The sequence below is a fragment of the Miscanthus floridulus genome, chromosome 8 (genome assembly GCF_019320115.1).
Source record: "Miscanthus floridulus cultivar M001 chromosome 8, ASM1932011v1, whole genome shotgun sequence".
NCBI lineage: Eukaryota > Viridiplantae > Streptophyta > Magnoliopsida > Poales > Poaceae > Miscanthus > Miscanthus floridulus.
The window spans coordinates 19,373,746-19,394,151 of NC_089587.1; the positions used below are offsets into that span (position 1 = coordinate 19,373,746).

General features: G+C 42.0%; 1 protein-coding gene across 1 annotated transcript; it reads left to right on the plus strand.

Moving 5' to 3' along the window:
* The first annotated feature begins 2,673 nt into the window (after window positions 1–2,673).
* LOC136471273 (uncharacterized) lies at window positions 2,674–6,993 on the plus strand. The gene is made up of 8 exons (XM_066469005.1): window positions 2,674–3,091; window positions 3,191–3,315; window positions 3,417–3,454; window positions 3,867–3,977; window positions 5,356–5,435; window positions 5,660–5,696; window positions 6,039–6,080; window positions 6,478–6,993. Exons 1-8 carry the CDS (start codon window positions 2,837–2,839, stop codon window positions 6,543–6,545), a joined length of 756 nt encoding a protein of 251 aa, XP_066325102.1. The 5' UTR covers window positions 2,674–2,836; the 3' UTR covers window positions 6,546–6,993.
* The last annotated feature ends 13,413 nt before the right edge of the window (window positions 6,994–20,406 follow it).

The following is a 20,406-nucleotide window of genomic DNA, read 5'->3' on the forward strand; positions in this document are numbered from 1 at the left end:
CGACCCGAGCAGCTATGCTAAGTAATGGTGCGGGGTGACATGACTCGCTGGGGAAGGTTGCAGCGATGCGTGGCCATCCGTAATGGCGGCGCCACTGTTCCGATGAGCTAGGGTAGCTATAGGCCTAATTGGTTAGCGCGTGAGCATCAGGAGGCTACCCTAGACCAGGCTGAGGTGACGGTTGGGGCGAAGGTTGACAGAGGAGGGCTAGCCATGTGTGGCCAAGCAGTGTGGCGGCGCACCACGGCGGCACGGTCGCGTCGCCACAAAAATCCGCTGATGTGCGCAAGGTATAGAGGGAGGCAAAGCGAAGCTATTGGTGCAAGTGAATTGGATCGGGAGGGACGGTAGGAGGGCTGCTCTCGTCCACGGCCGGACGCGACCTTATTAGCACAGTGGTGGGGAAAACTCCAAATTGGAGCTTGGCCTTGCACGGTTCATGGCTGGGTGGGGTCGAGCAGTGAAAGCACCTGATGATGAAGATGTAGATGCGCTGAATTGAATGGAGATGATCACTCGGTGGCCAATTGATGGCACAACAACAGAGGGAGAAAGAGAGAAAGAGAGAGACGGGGCTCGGCTCAGCCTCGCTTTGGTGGGATGCGGTCGGCGTGATCGTGGAGGCGCACGCACTGGCGCTAGTAGACAAGCGCGCGCATTCACGACCGACGTGGCCCGCTCGCCATAGTGCCATCAATGACACGGCGACAGCGAGCCCGGCCACGTGCGCATGGCAAAGGTGGCATCGCACTGGGCGGCAGTGACATAGAGACGTAGAGGGAGGCATGGATATGACGGTGAGGCGATGGCACTGACAGTGGCTGCGTCGTGGCATGGGACGGGTCGGCAGTGCGACAGCACCGCCTGGCTACGTAAGTAGCAGTAGCGGCTCCGCGCGCTAGGAGCCAGCGGCGACCACGCCACAGCCAGGCCAGAGCAGCTGTGGCCGGCCACGCGCGGCAGCGCATGTGCGCGTGGGATAGCCAGCGTGGCGACGCCGAGCGCCCGAGCGTGGTGACCGCGCCCATGCGGTCAACCAGCCCGAGGTCGTGTCGTGCACGAATTTTAAAGCGCCTATAAAAACTAAATGGTTGCTTCTAGATCTAAACCATCTTCACCATACTCAAGATGGCATATGAGACTATCAAATCGAGCTATAACACTACACCACCTCTTAACCCAATCTCTCAAAATAATTTGCTAAACATAACAATGTCTAGCTGTTGATAAACTTGAAAATTTTTCTAAGTTTTTGAGCTGAACTTAATTTCAATTTGTAATTTCTAGGCTAGTAGAAATATTAGTTAGTAATATCATTTTTCAACGGTAAGTATTTCACTGTCATCTATAAAGTTCAAACTCAAAACTTTATTTAAAAGACACATATATGTTCTATAGCATTTTTGTTCAATAAAAATTAATTTTAAACCCTATTTGATATACATGAACTATTGGATCAACTTTCGTTTAACATCTTTATTAGTTATTTTATGTTACAAGAAATTGATCTACACACTTTATCACATGCACTAACATATAAACATGATGCTCATTATATGTTTTAGTAAATGATTTAGGATGTAACACCGAGGGTGTTACAAAACACCTCCGTCAACTTTGAAAGCCGTTCATCTTACCTCCCTGGCTCTGTTATAAGCAGTTTTAAAGCTGGTTTTATCTTTTTTTTATTTATTTCGGTTGAATCTTTGAAAAATCGTAGTAAATCATAGAAAAATCATAAAATAGAAAATCTAAATTTATTGGACTCCATATGAGTAAATTTACATAGTGAACATATAATATGGTGTGCTTTAGTATAAAGTTTTTGTTGTGGCTTTAGATTTATGCTTTTCTGTAATTAATTGAAATAATTCATAGCTGCAGTTTCTATGGTCCAATTGTGATGAAATTTTTATGATGTGCTAATTATTGTATGATTGAAGTATAGTAAAAATTTCATACTTATTAGATCTTGTGTAGCTTAGTTATAGATTTATTTATATTTAACAAACATAAACCTAAATAAAATCTATAACTAAATTATACATGATCCAATGAGAATGAAATTTTTACTATATTTTAAGTATATAATAATTAGCCCATCATAAAAATTTCACCATAATTGGACCATAGAAACTACAACTATAAATTATTTTATTTAATTAGAGAAAAGCATAGATCTAAAGCTACAGCAAAAACTTTGTGCTAAAGCATACCATATTATATGTTCACTGTGTAGATCTACTCATGTGGAGTCCAAAAATTTAGATTTTCCATTTTATGATTTTTTGTGATTTACTATGATTTTTCAAAGATTCAGCCAAAATAAATAAAAAGGAAAAAGACAAAACCGCATTCAAAACCGCTTATAACCGGGCCAAGAAGGTAAGATGAAGGGTTTTAAAAGTAAAGGAGATGTTTTGTCCGATTTTGGAGTTCAGGGAGGAAAAACGGATTTTCGTGAAAATTGATGAAGGTAATATGGACTTTTTTTCTTTTTACTTGGGGCCCTACTGGCCGGGGCCGCTTTCCTTGCCGACCATGGGCTAACCGCAACACTGCACAACTCTGCGGAACGGGAACGGCAGCCCAAAATGAAAGGAAAACCCTTTAGCGCGACTGATTCGGCGAGGCACGCGATCCCCGTGCGCTGGGGCCCAAATTAGGGGAAGGCAACCCCACGTGATCCGCGGTCCGCCCGCCGCACAAGCTGGGCCACGGGGTCGCGGGCGGGCACGCGCCGGTTCCGCGAGCGACCATCCCCGGCATCCGCGGAGCCTGCCCTGCCCTGCCCTGCCCACCGCTCCTCTGCCTGCTCCGGCCTCAGCTAATACCGATGGGTGGTGGGAGCCGAGCCCTTTCCCTCTCCTCCCTCTGCGCCACCACCCTCGCCGCCGCCAAGCCCCCGCAGCACCCCTTCCCCTTCGCCCCGGCCCACCGCGCGCTCCCCCACCGCCTCGCCGCCGCCATGTCCTCCTCGTCCTCCCCGACCCCCGCCGCCCTCGCCGCATCGGGCGACGCCGGGGCCCCGGTCCCGGCCCCTTCGGCGTCCAGCGCCATCGACTTCCTCACGCTCTGCTACCGCCTCAAGGTGAGCGCCGGCGCCCCCATTTAATCGCCTCGCATTTCCGCGGGCCGGCTTGGTTGGATGGAGATGTGACGGTGGATGGGGTTGTGGATGTGATTGCAGACGACCAAAAGGGCGGGCTGGGTGAAGCGCGGGGTGCAGGCCCCCGAGTCGGTGGCCGACCACATGTACCGGATGGGCGTCATGGCGCTCGTCGCGGCCGATCTACCCGGCGTCGACCGCAACAGGTGACCCTGACCGTTTGCTCTCCAGGCTCTAAGCTCGGCAGAATGTAACCTTCTTACGGTTCAGTTTTCATGCACTTGTTTATTTCTCCCTTCAATTACAGGTGTGTCAAGATGGCGATTGTGCACGACATTGCAGAAGGTATGGCCTCAAAAGACTTCGTCTAGATGGCTTCACTGATGTTTGGGTCTTTGCGTGTGTGAGACGAGGGATGTAAAATTGTGAATGTGCGAGCCTATTACTACCTGATACTATGTTGGTAGATGGTAACTAGACCACTGGCTACCTGTAGTAGAATGCCATGATTAGTTACTTGTTTGGCCTCTGCTGTAGGTCTAGTCAAAGTGTGAAACTTAAACTATGTGCAGATTTTCGTTGTCTCAGAAGCATGCTCAGCTTACAAAAAAGCAGTGAGAATGAACACATGATTATGCCTTCCATACATATGGACTCTTTGCTGTTCCTAAGCCAGCTAGCCTGTTGTTGGCACTAATTTCCTATGAGAATGCAGGTTCGGTTGACTCATTTCAACTTTTGCTTTTTGGTGCTCCAGCAATTGTTGGTGACATCACCCCTTCTGATGGTGTACCCAAGGAAGAGAAGAGCCGCAGGGAGAAAGAAGCACTGGACCATATGTGTGAGCTGCTTGGTGGAGGTTCAAGAGGTGAATACCAAAACTTGCAATTGTAATACATTAACATTTTATGCTGTAGGTAATTAGGCATCTTAGGCTGTTAACACTTACCACAAATTGTCTTTTCACGATATGTAATTATATGAAGCGAACGTGATGCTGTTGCAAACTGGCAACAGCATTCTAGATTACACAATAGTTTAGACTTACTGGTTCCAGTCTCTGTGCATAGTGCCATAGTTCTTAGAAAAAAAAGAGAATAATATGCAGATATCAATGAATTTTGTTAATACAATACTGTAGTAGTTGCGGGTAGTATTACTCCAACTCTTATATTTTATTTTACCCTCGAAAAGTTATTCACCTGCTATTATTATTTCTTAGATGGTCATTTTGCCGATACTTTTCACTTCCATCAGGGAAGCAGATCAGGACCTGGAAATTATTTTTGTCCTATATTGAAGGGCTCTGCTACATAGAAATCCAATGGACAGCTTGTGTTCTCATTTTTTTGATACATAGTTTAGACTTTAGATAATTATTGAACAATTCTGAAAGCATTCACTCCCTTAGTTAGGTGTCAAGGAAACTCATGATAATTTGAAATCACTCTCAGACTCTTTTCAGAGAAACTGTTCTTTATACTTCTCTTCCTTTTATAAGGTGTATTAGGGTTTGAGAATTTCCTTCAAAGGTATGCTTTGTCCAATAATTTCCCATACAATATATGAATATATTATCAATTGCTACAAAACCAATGTCTCACTAAAAGGCATGTGAAATACAATCTATTGATGTATCTTTTATGCACAAATATACAAATATTTTGACTAGTTTGATTGAATTTTTCAAATCCTAAGACGCTGGACATTTTGAAATGTTGGTTGTAAAGATAAGAAATGCTTATCTAGAAGCCAAAACTGAAGAGTTTGTCCTCTTATACATTGGTATACTGCCATTATTGTTCAGCAAATGTTGATGCCTATGATTTTTTGGAACATGATATTGTAATAAATGGTGATAATATTATTCCATCTCTAATAATTTTTCTACCTTGAAGCCTTATGGATCCTTTTATTATGCTCAAATGGCTATCATAGCATCCAACATTTTTGCCCTGAGAGTTCCACAACATAGAAATCTAGTGTTCTGCTTGTGTTCTCGTTATTCAAAACATTAATCGCTAAAAAAAATATTGGAGAGCGTCGGCATCCCTTACATACATGTGAAGTGAACCTTTTATAGAACTCAAAAAAGTCAATCTCCGGCTCCAGCCTTTTGGAAACAGTTCTTCATGCAGGATAAAGGATGTTCTCCGTACAAGCCAGACTAAAGAGTTTCTATGGTCTTTGACACATTATTATATATAATAAATACTTGACTTTATCTGCATGCTGTTGTTTTGCAGCACAAGAAATTCGTGAACTTTGGATGGAGTATGAGGAAAATGCGTCTTTGGAAGCAAAGGTTGTCAAAGATTTTGACAAGGTACAGTTTTATATTTCAAACTTTCAATCCATCAAGTTGGTGGCATAATGACATCTGTCTGAAGCTATAAGATGGTAGTTCTTGTGATCATTCAACAGGCAATGCCATATAACTGGCAGGGTATTTAACTAGTGTAGGAAATCATTATGACCCTCACCTGTGGCTCCAACTTCTTCCTTTTCCTTTACATGCTGTAATCTCTTGTTTCTCTGTTATATTTCCAGATTGAGATGATCCTTCAAGCTCTGGAGTATGAAAAGGGTGAGTTCATACTGGTGCTTGAATATTTGAACTATTGTTTTCCCATGCACAGTAGCTATAAAGTACAAACTACAACTATTAAAATGCATTCATCAAGTATTCTTGTTGTAATAACCAAATAAATGGATATAGTTAAAATCAGCTGACATTCCGAATATAGCACATCTTTTTATTTGCATAATTTGTGCTTACATAATTATTCAATTTGCTCACTGCCTTCTGGGTGTGAGAAGTAATACATATAATCCATATCCTATCATTTAATACCTGGTAAACTCCTCGTTGATCATGAGCTGGGGTTAACAGTATCACACTTACTCCTATGTATTTTAAAATTTTCAGAGCAAGGACGGGACCTTGAAGAATTCTTCCAATCAACAGCAGGTTTGATTTCTTTTTCTCTCTCTTTCTGTTATGTTCTTCTGAATTTCATGAGCATCTAGCACATAAAATCGAACAGTTCATCTAAGCTGGGCAGGCTGTTCGTCAATTTTTTCATTCTTACACTTGAAATATGTTTTCCTGAGATAATATAAACATTCATCAGAAATTGAGAACATATTTGTGCCCGAATGATTATTGTTAGTTGAAACTTGACACTACCATCCATGATGGTTTTCTTTTATCACGAACTGATACATGTCTATGCTTTTTATGGTTTTCTTTTATCATGTGCTTATGCTTGATCTCTTCAACTTCGCAATGTACTAATTTTTCCACAGTATTAGGCCATTAGAATGATTGTGTAACAAAAACCATATTTCCCCCAATTCCCATGCAGGGAAATTTCAGACAGACATGGGAAAAGCATGGGCAGCGGAGATTGCATCCAGAAGAAAAACAAAGTGATCAAATGACGCTCATTTTGGCACATCGGCTTCAAGACAATCTGCTGGCACAGCATTTCTGTTGAACTTTGCTTTTACTAGAAGATACTTCAAGGTGGCAGTGAGACGAAGGCTTACCTTGCGAATGTGAACATCACCACATTTCTTGGCCCTGCCTTGACCCTAAGGCATATTGGGCCTGTGATACCTGGGCTCAAGATAACCCACTTGGGTAAGGAGTTATATTGGCTGTAGGTGCTCCTGTCAAGAGCAATTAGCTGGATCCAACGGGAAGGTTCAGCACCAGCTCGTGGTGATGTAAAATCCTTCACTTCTTGAATCACTGTACCATTACCGTTTCTCTTGTTAATCCAGCTTCATGGTTTCAGCCTTTTTTAATTTAATTGTGCTATTGTTTTAAAGCATAATGGACCTGAATATTTGCTATCCATTTTGGTTGTTGGTGATGACCTGAAAGTGCACTCATATTTACATAGTACAGTGGTGAAACCTACAGAAAGTGAGCATATCTTGCAATGAGGTATACTGGCATGTTGGAAACTCGCTGTCCGGCACCCTGCCCTCCGCTGCTTCGCGTGCCTCGTCGCTTGTTCAAAAGGCAGGCGTTGGTCCCTTGTAGTTTTGGTGTAGTGCCAAAACCACTTGAATTGCGTGTATCCAAATTATGATTGCAACTTCCAATCGACATCTGAAAGGCTGACAGATACACGTTTGGCTCTCACTGATAACGGGGGAAATAGCATTCGACATCTGAAAGGCTGACAGAGACACGTTCGGCCCTCACTGATAATGGGGGAAATAGCATGTACATCCAAATTATGATTGCAACTTCCAATCGACATCTGAAAGGCTGACAGATACACGTTTGGCTCTCACTGATAACGGGAAAAATATACGGTGCAAACCTAAACCTGATAACGACCCAATCCAATGGCCCTGCAACAACGAAATACTCGGCGAGGGCTATGGTTCACTCATGTTAATTCACTGAGATTGTTGCAGTGAATTGACATGATTGAACCAAGCTAAAGCGGCTTGGGAAATGGGAAGTCTGCTTGGCCAATATAGATTACCACTTTTTTTTGGACCGCAACTTATTTTAAGATATTTGCGATCGCTTGTTTAGTACAACCTCTATTCCAAATTATAAATCATTTCAATTTTCTTAGAGAGTTAAAGCATCTCAAGTTTGACCAACATTATAAAAAGAATTATAAAGATTTATGACACCAAATAGATATACTATGAAAATATAATTAATGAAGATCTAATGATACTTATTGGGTATCATAAATATTATTATTTTATTATATAAATTTGGTCAAATTTAAGATATTTTGACTCTCCAAAAAAATTGGAATGACTTATAATTTAGGATGGAGGGAGTAGCTTCCAGACGTCAATGCAGTTTCTATCGTGATTCATGTAACGGATGGTGAAAGGCATGTTCCCAATCTTGTAGGAAATTGAACCGTTCTCAAGAAGAAAACAGAATTATAGTTCGCTTTCCCTCATTTTGCGTGTTTAATGTGAAAACCTTAGAAAGTGAGACTTTGTATACTTCTTTCTCAAGTTGCAATAATTTGAGTACACTGGCATGGTGATAAAAATAAGAAAGTAAGACTTTATTTTGTATATGGAATTTCATGGTTTACAGAAAGGAGATGGAGTGCCTTAATTATTACTTCATCGGATTGAAAAAAAAAATCCATTTATACATTGACAGCCCCGGTAAGATATGTGTGTATGCCCTATGGCTTATATAAGTTGACTTATAGGTCATACATAGGTAAGGGGAACACTGTCTATGACCCATAAGTCAGTTTATATAAGCCATGATAAATAGACTAGACACTTTGATTGGTAAATGGGAAGAAATTATATGATATGAAAATATTTTTCATAATGGTTAGTAATGTTAATCTTTTGTTGTCAATCTACATAAAAGTGGGAATTCCACCAACGGTCCTAAACCTGTCCTAAGTTTTCAGGTTAATCCAAACTGATCTATACCAACCTCCAAGTGCTTATGTGGCATGTCACCACGACACCCCTCATGGAAATCTCAACTCTAGCACATATGATTGGTTAGAGAAGATGCCTTAATACTTGGCTCGGCAACATTTTTCAATTAATTATGTTCGAAGATATGTCATTGTACTAAATATTTATGAAGTATTGAGCATCCGTATATATGATTTATATACTAGATATCTTGTACAGATGTTGCTCACATGATCATCAAGCCACGGGAACACCTTAATTGGTGGCACAACTGCTATGGAATGGTTTGGACTTTGGGCCTATCTGGAAACAGGAAAAAGTTTGAGGTCCAGGATATATAATTTGAGAGTTTGAAGATCTAGATGTGAACATGAGATAAGTTTAGGGACGACACTAACAATGATACTCATTCTATATATAAAATTTTACATCCATAGTCAAATGTACTTCCTCTGTTCCAAATTACAAATCGTTTTGGTGGAAGCGCGTTGTCTGTATGTTTAAACTCTTCTACTTAATACAATGATACGTAAATCTTTTGCGTATTCGAGAAAAAAAATTATAAATCATTTTGGTTTTTTTAGGTAGATAGCTTTTGCTATGTATCTAGATATATCATAGTATCAAGGTGTATAACAAAAGCTGTATATCTAGAAAAACCAAAATGACTTATATTTAGAAGAGGAGTAATTACGCAAATAAATACAAAGCAAACAAAGACGTTGACGTAGTTTCAATCGGGCATTCGCCACCAGCTTTGCAGTTTAGAAAAAAAAAAAAAGACGTAGGGCTTGAAAGCCTTTAGCAAGTAAACCCTTTTTGCCTTCCCCTGCTTCCGTTCACTTCTCCTACATTTTCTTCTGTTTCATTCTGGCTGGACATTTCTGCCTCAATCCTTCCAATTTCACTTACTTTACCCCCCGAACACACTTGTGCGCGGGGTGACTTTAAACAAATATAAAATGAACCTGTATTTTTGTGGAAGTTAAACAATCCACGCTTCGTGCTTGGCAAAAGTTGGCATTGAGCCATTTGACCACATGCATGAGGCGAGTTTTATAATGGATTTTCCCAGATTTGATCTATACAAACCATCCTTTACTGAACAACATTGACACTGATGTCAGGCCAAGCTCCAAAATGGAAAGCCACTTGTAAGCTGTAATCGAGTTGTGTCCATTTCAGTGGCCCCGCTTTCCTGCATGATACCCAACGATCAGACATCAATAGGCATTTATAATTAGTTCTTGGAGGCGTCCACGTTATTCACAATCTTATTGTACGCTTTCTTTTCTTGGACAGCTATCTACATAAGGTTTTCTTAATAAAATGTCAATTTTCTTTGAAAACTCAACAAGGAATCTGCAGAGTAAATTATTAAGAGAGTTAAAACCATCAAGCACACGAACTGAGCGTAGTTTAATTGGTTAGGTTCTTTACGATGAAATCTGTATTCTAGGTTTAGTTACCATTCTTTAGATTTATTGTAGCATTGAACAACATTATTTTTTTAGTGGTAAGCTATGTGTTTGGAGAGAACGTTCGGTTTTGCTGTCCATTTTTTTTTTCAACAATTCAGTTGTCGAACCTAAGCCGGCACCCAACATATTTTTACACAAATTCTGGTTCGCTAGTGAAAAGGTCGTCATTTCTTTCACGCCACAGTTTCTTTGTCACTCTATATTCACATCCAACGTCAACATTTTTGTAGATGTCGGAATTGCGCAGGACAAAACCAAGACATCATTATTAGTACTGGACAAATACAACGATGCGATCTTCTTGCAAGTCAAGATCGAGCTATCGTGGCCACATTATTATGCACGAGATGTTTGAGCTTACTATATGTATATCTATCAGATCATGTTTGAGTTTACTATATGTATATCTATCATATCACCAGAAACTGAAATTAAGTTTAATCCACAATGCATCTCACATTTGGCTTCCCAAATTATTGTTGTTGTTGCTGCTGCTTATGTGCAGGCCAACTTTCCATGGAAGGAAACGAGAAAAAGAACAAAGACCTTGTTCGTTTCGCTAAAAAACCAGAATGAAAAGTACTGTTCACTCATTTGTTGTGAGAGAAAAATATTGTAACAAACGAACGTGGAAATCTCACCACAAATTAACGGGTCCTGCCATACTGGGGACCTGTTTGATATGATTTATAAGTTGCTTACAGACAGGCTGAGATTAAAAACGAAAATGTATGGGCCGCTGCAAGGATTGCTTATTTGTAGCATTAGCCGCTGTAATTTCTCTCTACTGGCACTGTAGCAGCCGTTGTTTTTGGCTGTAAAAATGTTCCAGCGAATTGTAGTGGTGCATTATATACGCGGTAAATTCCTGACCCAGCAGGCAGCAGGTCACGGAAAAAAAAAGACGACTTTTTGTCCGGTTCACCTGACTTCACCGGCCGTTAGTACACACCTCGTGAACAGTATCATATGCTCGCAGTACCGAAACTGCAAGCCTCGTAACTCGTAAGTACTGCATCAATCATGCAGCGACAAGGCACGTAGTAGTACCAGCTGCAATGCCAACTACTAGTTGATGCTGGCACGGCAGGCCAGCTGGATCGTCGGAGCTGCGACGGCGACGGCATGCCCAGCCACCGCCGGCGCCGCCGTCACGATGGGCCGGCTGCCGCAGTCGTCTATTGCTCTGCCTCCTCCCCTGAGGAAGCCCTTGCAGAGCGCCGTCCAGAACACGCGGTCCGGCCCGCCGGTCTCCGCCGTCGTCCGCCGCGCCTCCTCGCCGACGCTCCTCTGGATGTCGTTCTGGTCGGTGAGGCGGTCGATGAGGTTGTGGAGGATGCCAACGGTGTACTCCGGGTGGCCCTAGATGCCCGGCGCGTGCTCCCCGGCCGCTAACGCCTCCACGCTCTGTGAAAATGGTTGGAACGTGATGCCCACTCAGGCTCACGGCTTCGTATTAATATAGTCAGGAAGAGCCCCTGGCATGGTGGTATAACTTGTACAACAAGAAAATGCTAACTACTTTAGTAACTCTAGATTACATCACAAGATTACATCAATTAGGAGATACCTATCCTATCTAACCGAAGCCGTAATAAAGCCTGAGCGCACAACCAATCTTTAGGAGATATCAATCAACCAGATATTACGGTCATGTGATCCTATTGGATATTCTTAACATGCCCCCTCAATCACAACTTATCAGCGAGGTTGAGATTGTCTCTGAACATGATCATTTGCTTCTCTGGAAGAGGCTTAGTGAAGCCATCGGCGATCTGATCCGTAGTGCTGATGAATCTGATGTCCAGGCGCTTTGCTGCAACTTGTTCGCGTACAAAATGAAAACCGATCTCTATATGCTTGGTGCGTGCATGAAATACAGGGTTAGCCGATAGGTACTTTGCGCCAAGATTATCACACCATAAACATGCTGCCAAAGGATGTGGAATACCTAACTCATCAAGTAATTTTTGTACCCACATTACCTCTACAGTAGCGTTGGCCAAAGACTTGTATTCAGCTTTTGTACTTGATCTTGAAACCGTAGGCTATTTTCTTGCGCACCATGACACTAGGTTGCAACCTAGGAATACAGCAAAGCCGCCTGTAGATCGTCTGTCATCAGGGCAACCAGCCCAATCAGCATCTGAAAAAGCACTTACAAGCATAGAGTTAGATTTTCTAATTTTTAACCCTAGGCCAATTGTTCCTTGTACATATCTCAATATTCTCTTCACGGCTTCCCAATGAACGGTCGTGGGCGAGTGAAGGAATTGACAAACTTTGTTGACCGAAAAAGACAGATCTGGTCGTGTGAGGGTGAGATACTGGAGAGCTCCAACAATGCTCATGTATCTGGTTGAGTCCTCCACTCCTAACCGAATGCCACTAGTGACTGAAAGCTTTTTGGTAGTATTAAGGGGTGTTTTGACGGGTTTACACAGCTGCATATTAACTCTCTTGAGGATATCAGAAGCATACCATTCATGTGTCAAAAGTAATTCATCTTTCTTTCTTTGAACCTATATGCCAAGAAAATAGTGAAGGTTCTCGAGATCTTTGATTGCAAAGTCCTTCTCTAAATCTCGAAGAAGAGCATCCACTGCTTCCTATGATGAACTGGCCACAATTATATCATCAACATATACAAGCATAAAGATGACATTATTTCCTTTCCGATAAAAGAATAATGATGTGTCAACTTTGGAGGGAACAAAGCCTAGACTCTGAAGTTTACCACACAACCTAGAATACCAGGCCCGTGGTGCTTGTTTTAAACCATACAGGGATCTGTCGGGTTTGCATAAGTGATGTGGTTTGGTCTTATCTTCATAACCTTGCGGTTGTTTCATGTATACCTCTTCTTCAAGGAAACCATGCAAGAAAGCGTTTTGAACATCGAGTTGCCTCAAACACTAATCCTTAGACATAGCTAGAGAGAGCACAAGACGAATTGTGGCTGCTTTCACAATAGGACTAAAAGTATCCTCATAATCAATGCCATATCATTGTTTGAACCCCTTTGCTACTAGGCATGCCTTATATCTGTCAATTTTCTCATCTGATCTTCTTTTGATTTTATAGACCCACTTGCAATCTATCACATTTTTATCTTTTTGAGGTGGAACTAGATGCCAAGTTTTATTCCTGATCAATTCCTCAAATTCAACATCCATAGCACGCTTCCAATTATTATCGACTAAGCCATGTTGCAAATCAATAGGACCTTCAATCGTGGCTGCTAACTGACCATATCAAATAGTTCCATCAATGTAAATTTTTGGTTTACGTATACCTTGTTGTAGACGTGTGGTGGGTCGCTGGAGAGCCGGTGCTGCAGGCGATGTAGAAGATCCGATGGGTTGATTTGTGGCTGGCGCAGAGGATCCGTCGAGCAAAGGTCTGGTGGGTTGATCTGTGGTTGGCGCAGAAGATCCGGTGAGCGGTGGACCCAAGGGAGATTCTCCACCATCGATCAAAATATCCTGTCCCCCCGTCCACGGAGCCAGGCGAGGCGAGTTCGAGACAGGTGGCGCACACAGAGAGGATGCTGGTGGAGCTGACGCATTCATCATGAGCACAGGAGCTGATGCCGCCGGATCCAAGACCGATCTTGTCGGCTCCATAGTGGAAGGTGCAGGTGAATCAGCCTGGGGATCGCCGCCTGCTCCTGCCAAAACGGGAAATTGCTCGGGGAGCATGAAATGACGCTCGTTTCTAGCCAGATTTAGTTCGTTTGACGCCAAATTTTTTTCATGTGCTGCACGCTTAGACATAGGGTCAGTAAGCAGGGAATCATTATCAAAATGGTCTGAAGAATTATCGTCCCCAAAATCATGTGAAGGATTTGTCAAAGTTGGAGGAATGAGGAGAATTTTATATCGTAATCGAGCACCGACATTTGGGTGGAGTTCGACGAAGGGGAAGACTTGTTCATCGAAGACCACATCTTGGGAAATATAGACACACCCTTTATTGACATCCAGACACTTGAACCCCTTGTGTATGTTACTGTATCCTAGGAAGACATGACGTTTGGAGCGGAATTGCAACTTGCGAGCGTTATAAGGTCATAGATTCGGCCAGCATACGTAGCCAAAAGTACGAAGAGAGGAGTAGTCTGGTGTTTGTTGAAATAGACATTCAAGAGGAGTTTAGTTATTGATAATTTTACTAGGGAGGCGATTAATAAGATAGGTGGCAGTGATGAAAGCTTCATCCCAAAATTTTAAGGGCATAGAAGCATGGGCTAAAAGCGAGAGACCTACTTTAACAATATGGCGATGTTTGCGTTCAGCGGAGCCATTTTGTTGATGTGCATAAGGGCATGAGACATGACACGAGATGCCAATGCGCTGAAAGAAGGTATTCAACTTTTGATATTCCCCTCCCCAGTTAGTTTGCATAGCGAGAATTTTTCTATCAAATTGGCGTTCAACCATAGCTTGGAATTCATGAATTTTTTTGAAAAACTTCAGATTTATGACGAAGCAAATAAATCCATGTAAACTTGTTGAAATCATCAATGAAGCTAATGTAATAACTGTTTTTGCCAATAGAAGTGGGCGCATGACCCCATACATCAGAAAACATAAGTTCTAAGGGACTCAATGAGATACTCGTGGATATAGGATAGGGTAGCTGATGACTTTTGCCCTTTTGACAAGCATCACAAATAGTTTCTTTATTCAAATCGGCAACAAAGGGAATACTATTTTTGCTAAGGACTTGCTACACGATTGCAAAAGAAGGGTGGCCGAGACGACTATGCCACCTGGACAAAGGAGACTTGACAGCACCAAATGCCCCTTTATTCGATGACGGCCTAGACTTCAACGGGTATAGGCCGCCTTCACATTCCCTTCTAAGGATGGTGAAGGGGACTGTGACGCCTAAGAGGGGGGGTGAATTAGGCAACTTAAAATTCTAACTCTAAACTATGACCTCTTTTTCTAACCTTAGCAAAACCTATGCAAAAGATAAACTATCTAAATGTGCAACTACGGTTTTGCTAGTGTGTTGCTATCTCTACCGCAAAAGGAGTAAAGTAATCAACGTAAATGCGGAAGCTAAAGAGCAAGGTAAAGATATGCAAACTCCTATCGACGACTCTGGTATGTTTACTGAGGTATCGAGAAGCGCTCAAGCTTCACCCTAGTCCTCATTGGAGCCCCTCGCAAGGAATCCCTCGGAAGGGCCAAGCTCTCGGTTGAGTAACTCCGTGGATAGCCTCGGGCCTTCCTCACACGCAAGTGGGTCTCCGACGTGCCTTCCGGCAAGCCTCTCTCGGATGCTCCCCGCCGTCTTCACTATCAAGCTTCCGGCCAAAACACCGCGGGCCTTGTTCCCTTCGGTACACGGTGGCGACCACACCACAAACTCGGTAGGTGTGATCTCGCAAGACTACACGCCCCTCTGATATACAACAATGGTGCTCGCAAGCACCGAGTGGTATGAGGTATGCAAACCTCACTAAACACTAGGCCTAAACCTAGAGCAAGCGCATAAGCGGTGGTCTAATCAACCTAAGCACTTTGCAAAGCACCTACGCTAATCACCTAATAAAACACTAAGCACTATGCATGTGGAGATCACTAAAATGGTGTATCAACACCCTTGGTATGTTTTTTCAACTCCACACTACTCAAATGGCCGGTTGGGGTTGTATTTATAAGCCCCACTGAGAAAGTAGCCGTTGGGGATGAAATCCCGCTTTTCTGCTACTCACCGGACGTTGGAGTCGTTCTGATCGGACGTGTCCGGCACGTCTGTCCCGACCGTTGGAGCCGCGAATAACTGATCGAATGCTGCCAGTGTCCGGTCACTTGCCATCGGACGTGTTCGGTCGCAAGTTCGCTGCTCTAGAACCTCTCTGTACTCGATCGGACGCTGTTGTCCTGTGTCCGGTCGGTTTACCGCCAGCGTCTGGTCACTTGCTCAGTGTGTTGTCATACTGATGAACAGTGCCATTGGTGCATCTGGTTGATTCACTTGTTCAGCGTCCGGTCCTTGCTTGCTGATGCCGAGCCACTGATCAAAGCGTCCGGTCACTTTTCTCCAGCGTCCGGTCCAACGTCTGGTCACTTCTGTGAGCTCGTTTCTTTGTGATCTTGCGTACGGCTTGGTTCCTATCTCCGTGCTTGGACTTTGCTTGATATCTTGGATCTTCTCTTGTGCTCCTAAGGTCTTTCTTATGGTGTTGATCCTTGGATCATCACGTCGCCTTCGTCCAAGTCACGTCTTGCACCCTACTGAACTACAAAACAAACACTTGCAAATTCATTAGTCCAATTTGGTTGTGTTCATCATCAAACACCAAAATTCAAAGTAAATGGGCCTAGGGTCCATTTTCCTTACAATCTCCCCCTTTTGGTGATTGATGACAACACGACCAAAGCAAGCAAATAATAGAATTTTGAAATTTTAAAAACTACCTACTTGCTAGGATGCAATGCAAGAGGCAAGATTATATGATGCTAAAAGATACTACTTGTAATACTACATAAAAACTTATCTTGCCCTTGCAAATGTTCCCATGTGGTATTATGGATTTAAGCCTTGCTTCCTAGAAATTCTCCCCATTACATAGGCTAATCCATAATTCACTATCCTCCCTTTCTCGGACCATTACTATAAATTAATGCTTGCTTTTGGTCCTCTAAATTCATCCCCTTTGGAATCAAACACCAAAAGAAAGACATTAGTAGCACAAGGGAGGGTCAAACTTTATGATCCTTTGTGTGTAGAGTGAAATAGATCACAAAATTTGACTCTCATATTATATAGACTAAGCTCCCCCTAAATATATGTATAGATATGATAGAAGGTAAAGCATATGCATAATTGGCAAAGTATTGCACAAGGGAATTTAATCTATATAATGTACGGAGAAAGCATATAAATATCCAAATGAAATCAACATGATGATATTGGTTTAGAAATACCACATGTAGAAATCAATTTGATTTCTACCACTTGCAATCGGTGGTGGATATTTGAAGTATGATGCTTAACTCCGGGGACTCCATTTTCCTTGCAATGAGACTACTACACACATGATAAGCTTGAAAAGGTGTTAGTCTCAAAGCATCCAACTTATAGAGTAATCTCCCCTAAATTTGTGCACACAAGTATGGAATACTTATAGGAAACATGCACATTAATTTTAAAATAAAAATACCACTTGAAAGATGACATCACATGAATGTGAGAATCGTTTTCGAAGGCGATATTTGGGAGAAATTATCTACAATTTAGACTTTGACACATAATTTTAAACCATATAGTATTGCTCCAAGAAATAAGAATGAAACGGAGCAAGCCTACCATATGAAGTACCTAGTGTATGCATGACAAAATATATAAGAATGCAAATGCAAACCTAGGCATGAAGAGTAACTAGATGCTAAAAGATACCAATTGTAGGAAAATTTAAATCTAATATCAATTGAAGTAAATTAAATCTAGTTACCTAACATGGGAAGAGGAATTTGGGTCCATAGTATTCACTAACCCATTTGGCAATGATTTTGTCCATCATGATGCACCCCATGAAATACACCCATACTTTGCCAAGTCTCCAAATTCTCTGAAGTCCATAGAACTTCTCACTTTCCTTTTGGGATCCAAATATTTTTGGTGCTCTTCATGTTGGAGATGATTTCCTTTGGCACCCAAAAGCGTTTGACCCCACTATTGGCTTGCTTGTTTACCTTGATAGCCACAACCTTGTCATTTTTCTTCTTCTTCAAGAGATAAGGTGTGGAGGCCTTCTTGTCCACCTTGTTGGTGTATGTGTTGGAGAGCTTGCTTGTTTGCTTTTTCTCTTTCTTCTTTGCTACTCCTCCATTCTTCACCTTGCACTCATAGGACTTGTGACCCTCCTTGTGGCACACGTAGCAAACCATGGTTTGTCCTTCATCATGCTTCTTCACTCCCTTAACGGTATTATCTTGATGAAGTTGGGCTTGCTTCGCCTTGCCTTTTACTTGAGTCAAGTCCTTGGTGAGGTGAGCTACTTCTTGCTTGAGTTGCTTATTCTCCTTTGCAACCTCTTGTGTGCATGTATCTACAACAACTTTCTCAACACAAACTTGGTTGCACAAGGATGAATCTAAACATAAATCATTACGAAAAGTAGATGCATCCTTTTTAGACATGTTAGAACTTTTCTTTTTAGATGTCTTAGTGAGGGTTGTACTAACGGCTTCAAGATTAGCAACTTTATTAGTTAGCTCATCACAATGTTTGCACATGGTTTCTATTTTAGCAAGCAAACTTTTATAAGCATCTTATGAGCTAGCTAACTTTTCTTTTAATTTTTCATTTTTCTTTACAAGTTGCTCATCGTTGATTGTGTATGCATTTGTTGTTGCACTAGCCTCAAGTTGCTCAATTTCAGTAGATAGTTCAATATTAAGATTAGCAAAGTTCTCATATTGTTCAAGCAAAGTTTTATATGCTTCTTGTGAACTATCTAGCTTTTTTTTATTTTCCCGAGCTTCTTTTGTTGTCTAGTGCAAACTTTAGCATAATTAAGATTTTGTTGCATAATTTCTTCATAAGAAGGCATTTCATCATCACTATCACTCTCACTAGAGGATGAGCTGTCATTACCTCGTGCCATAAGGCACACACGTGAAGAGCTTGATGATGAGTGCTTGCGCCCTCGTCTCTTGTGATGGTGTTCTTCTTCCACTTGAAGAATCATTCCGTGATCTTATTGATGTGAGGGCTTGGTTCTTGTATGCCTTCTTTTTTGTCTTGGGTGTGGGCTTGTTTGGACAAACTTCCACAAAGTGCCCCAACTCGCCGCATCCATAGCATCCTCTTTTTCTTTGCTTATTTCTTTGATTAGTGAAGATGATATCTTAAATTTGGATGGGCACACCCTTGACATTGAGCCTTTGGATTATCTTTTCCACCTTGTTGATAAGTTTGATTGATTCTTCATCAAGGTCGGAGGTAGAGGAGGAAGATTGATCATCATCACTTGAATCTTCATCTTCATCATCATCATCATCATCATCCTCATCATCTTCTTCTTCTTCTTCACTTGAGGAGCTTGAGCTTGAGCTTTCTCAACTTGCTTGCTCCTCATCTTCCTTTTCTTGCCACATGCAACAACTTTGCCTTTGCTTGATGAAGAGGCTTCTTCTTGACCCATCTTGCGTGATATTTCAAATGCCGCTATCTTACCAATGACTATGGCCGGGGTCATGGTGCTCAAGTCCTCCATGTTGTGAAGGATGATGATAATGCTTGTATATTTCTTTTATGGTAGCACGGAGATGATCTTCCTCACGATATTTGCATCATCTAGCTTTGTTAATCCTATAGAATGGAGCTCATTGATAATTAGATTCAAACGAGAATACATATCACGAACAAACTCATCATCATTCATTTCGAAGGAATCATAATTTTGTTTGGCTAGACAATGTTTTTGCTCACAGACATTACTTGTGTCGTCATGGAGCTCTTGAAGTTTTAACCAAATTTCATGCGCTGTGTTTAAAGTGAATACTTGATTAAACACATCCATGCTAAAAGATTCAAACAAGCAATTCTTTGCTCTAGCATTGAAATAAATTTCCTTTTCATCACTCTTTGTGGGTTTATTGGGATTCTTAATGGATTTTATCTCGTCACGAGTGACTCTCCAAATTCCCAAATCAACCGTCTCAAGGTAGCAAGCCATTCTAGCTCTATAGTATGGGAAGTTGGTGTTGTCAAAGTGCAGAGGCTTAGAGGTATCCATCCCAACCACTCTAAATAGCGTTGGCTCAACGACGGTTAAGCCAAAGGTCTAAATTGAGCCAACCGGCTCTGATACCAATTGAAGAGGACCATAACACCTAAGAGGGGGGTGAATTAGGCAACTTAAAATTATAACTCTAAACTATGGCCCCCTTTTTCTAACCTTAGCAAAACATATGTAAAAGATAAACTATCTAAATGTGCAACTACGATTTTGCTAGTGTGTTGCTATCTCTACTGCAAAAGGAGTAAAGTAATCAATGTAAATGTGGAAGCTAAAGAGTAAGGTAGAGATATGCAAACTCCCATCGATGACTCTGGTATTTTTACCAAGGTATCGAGAAGTGCTCAAGCTTCTTTCTAGTCCTCGTTGGAGCCCCTCGCAAGGAATCCCGCGAAAGGGCCAAGCTTCTGGTCGGGTAACTCCATGGATAGCCTCGGGCCTTCCCTACACGCAAGTGGGTCTCCGACATGCCTTTCAGCAAGCCTCTCCCAGATGCTCCCCGCCGTCTTCACTATCAAGCTTTCAGCCAAAAACGCCGCGGGCCTTGTTCCCTCCGGTACACGATGGCGACCACACCACAAACTTAGTTGGTGTGATCTCGTAAGACTACAAGC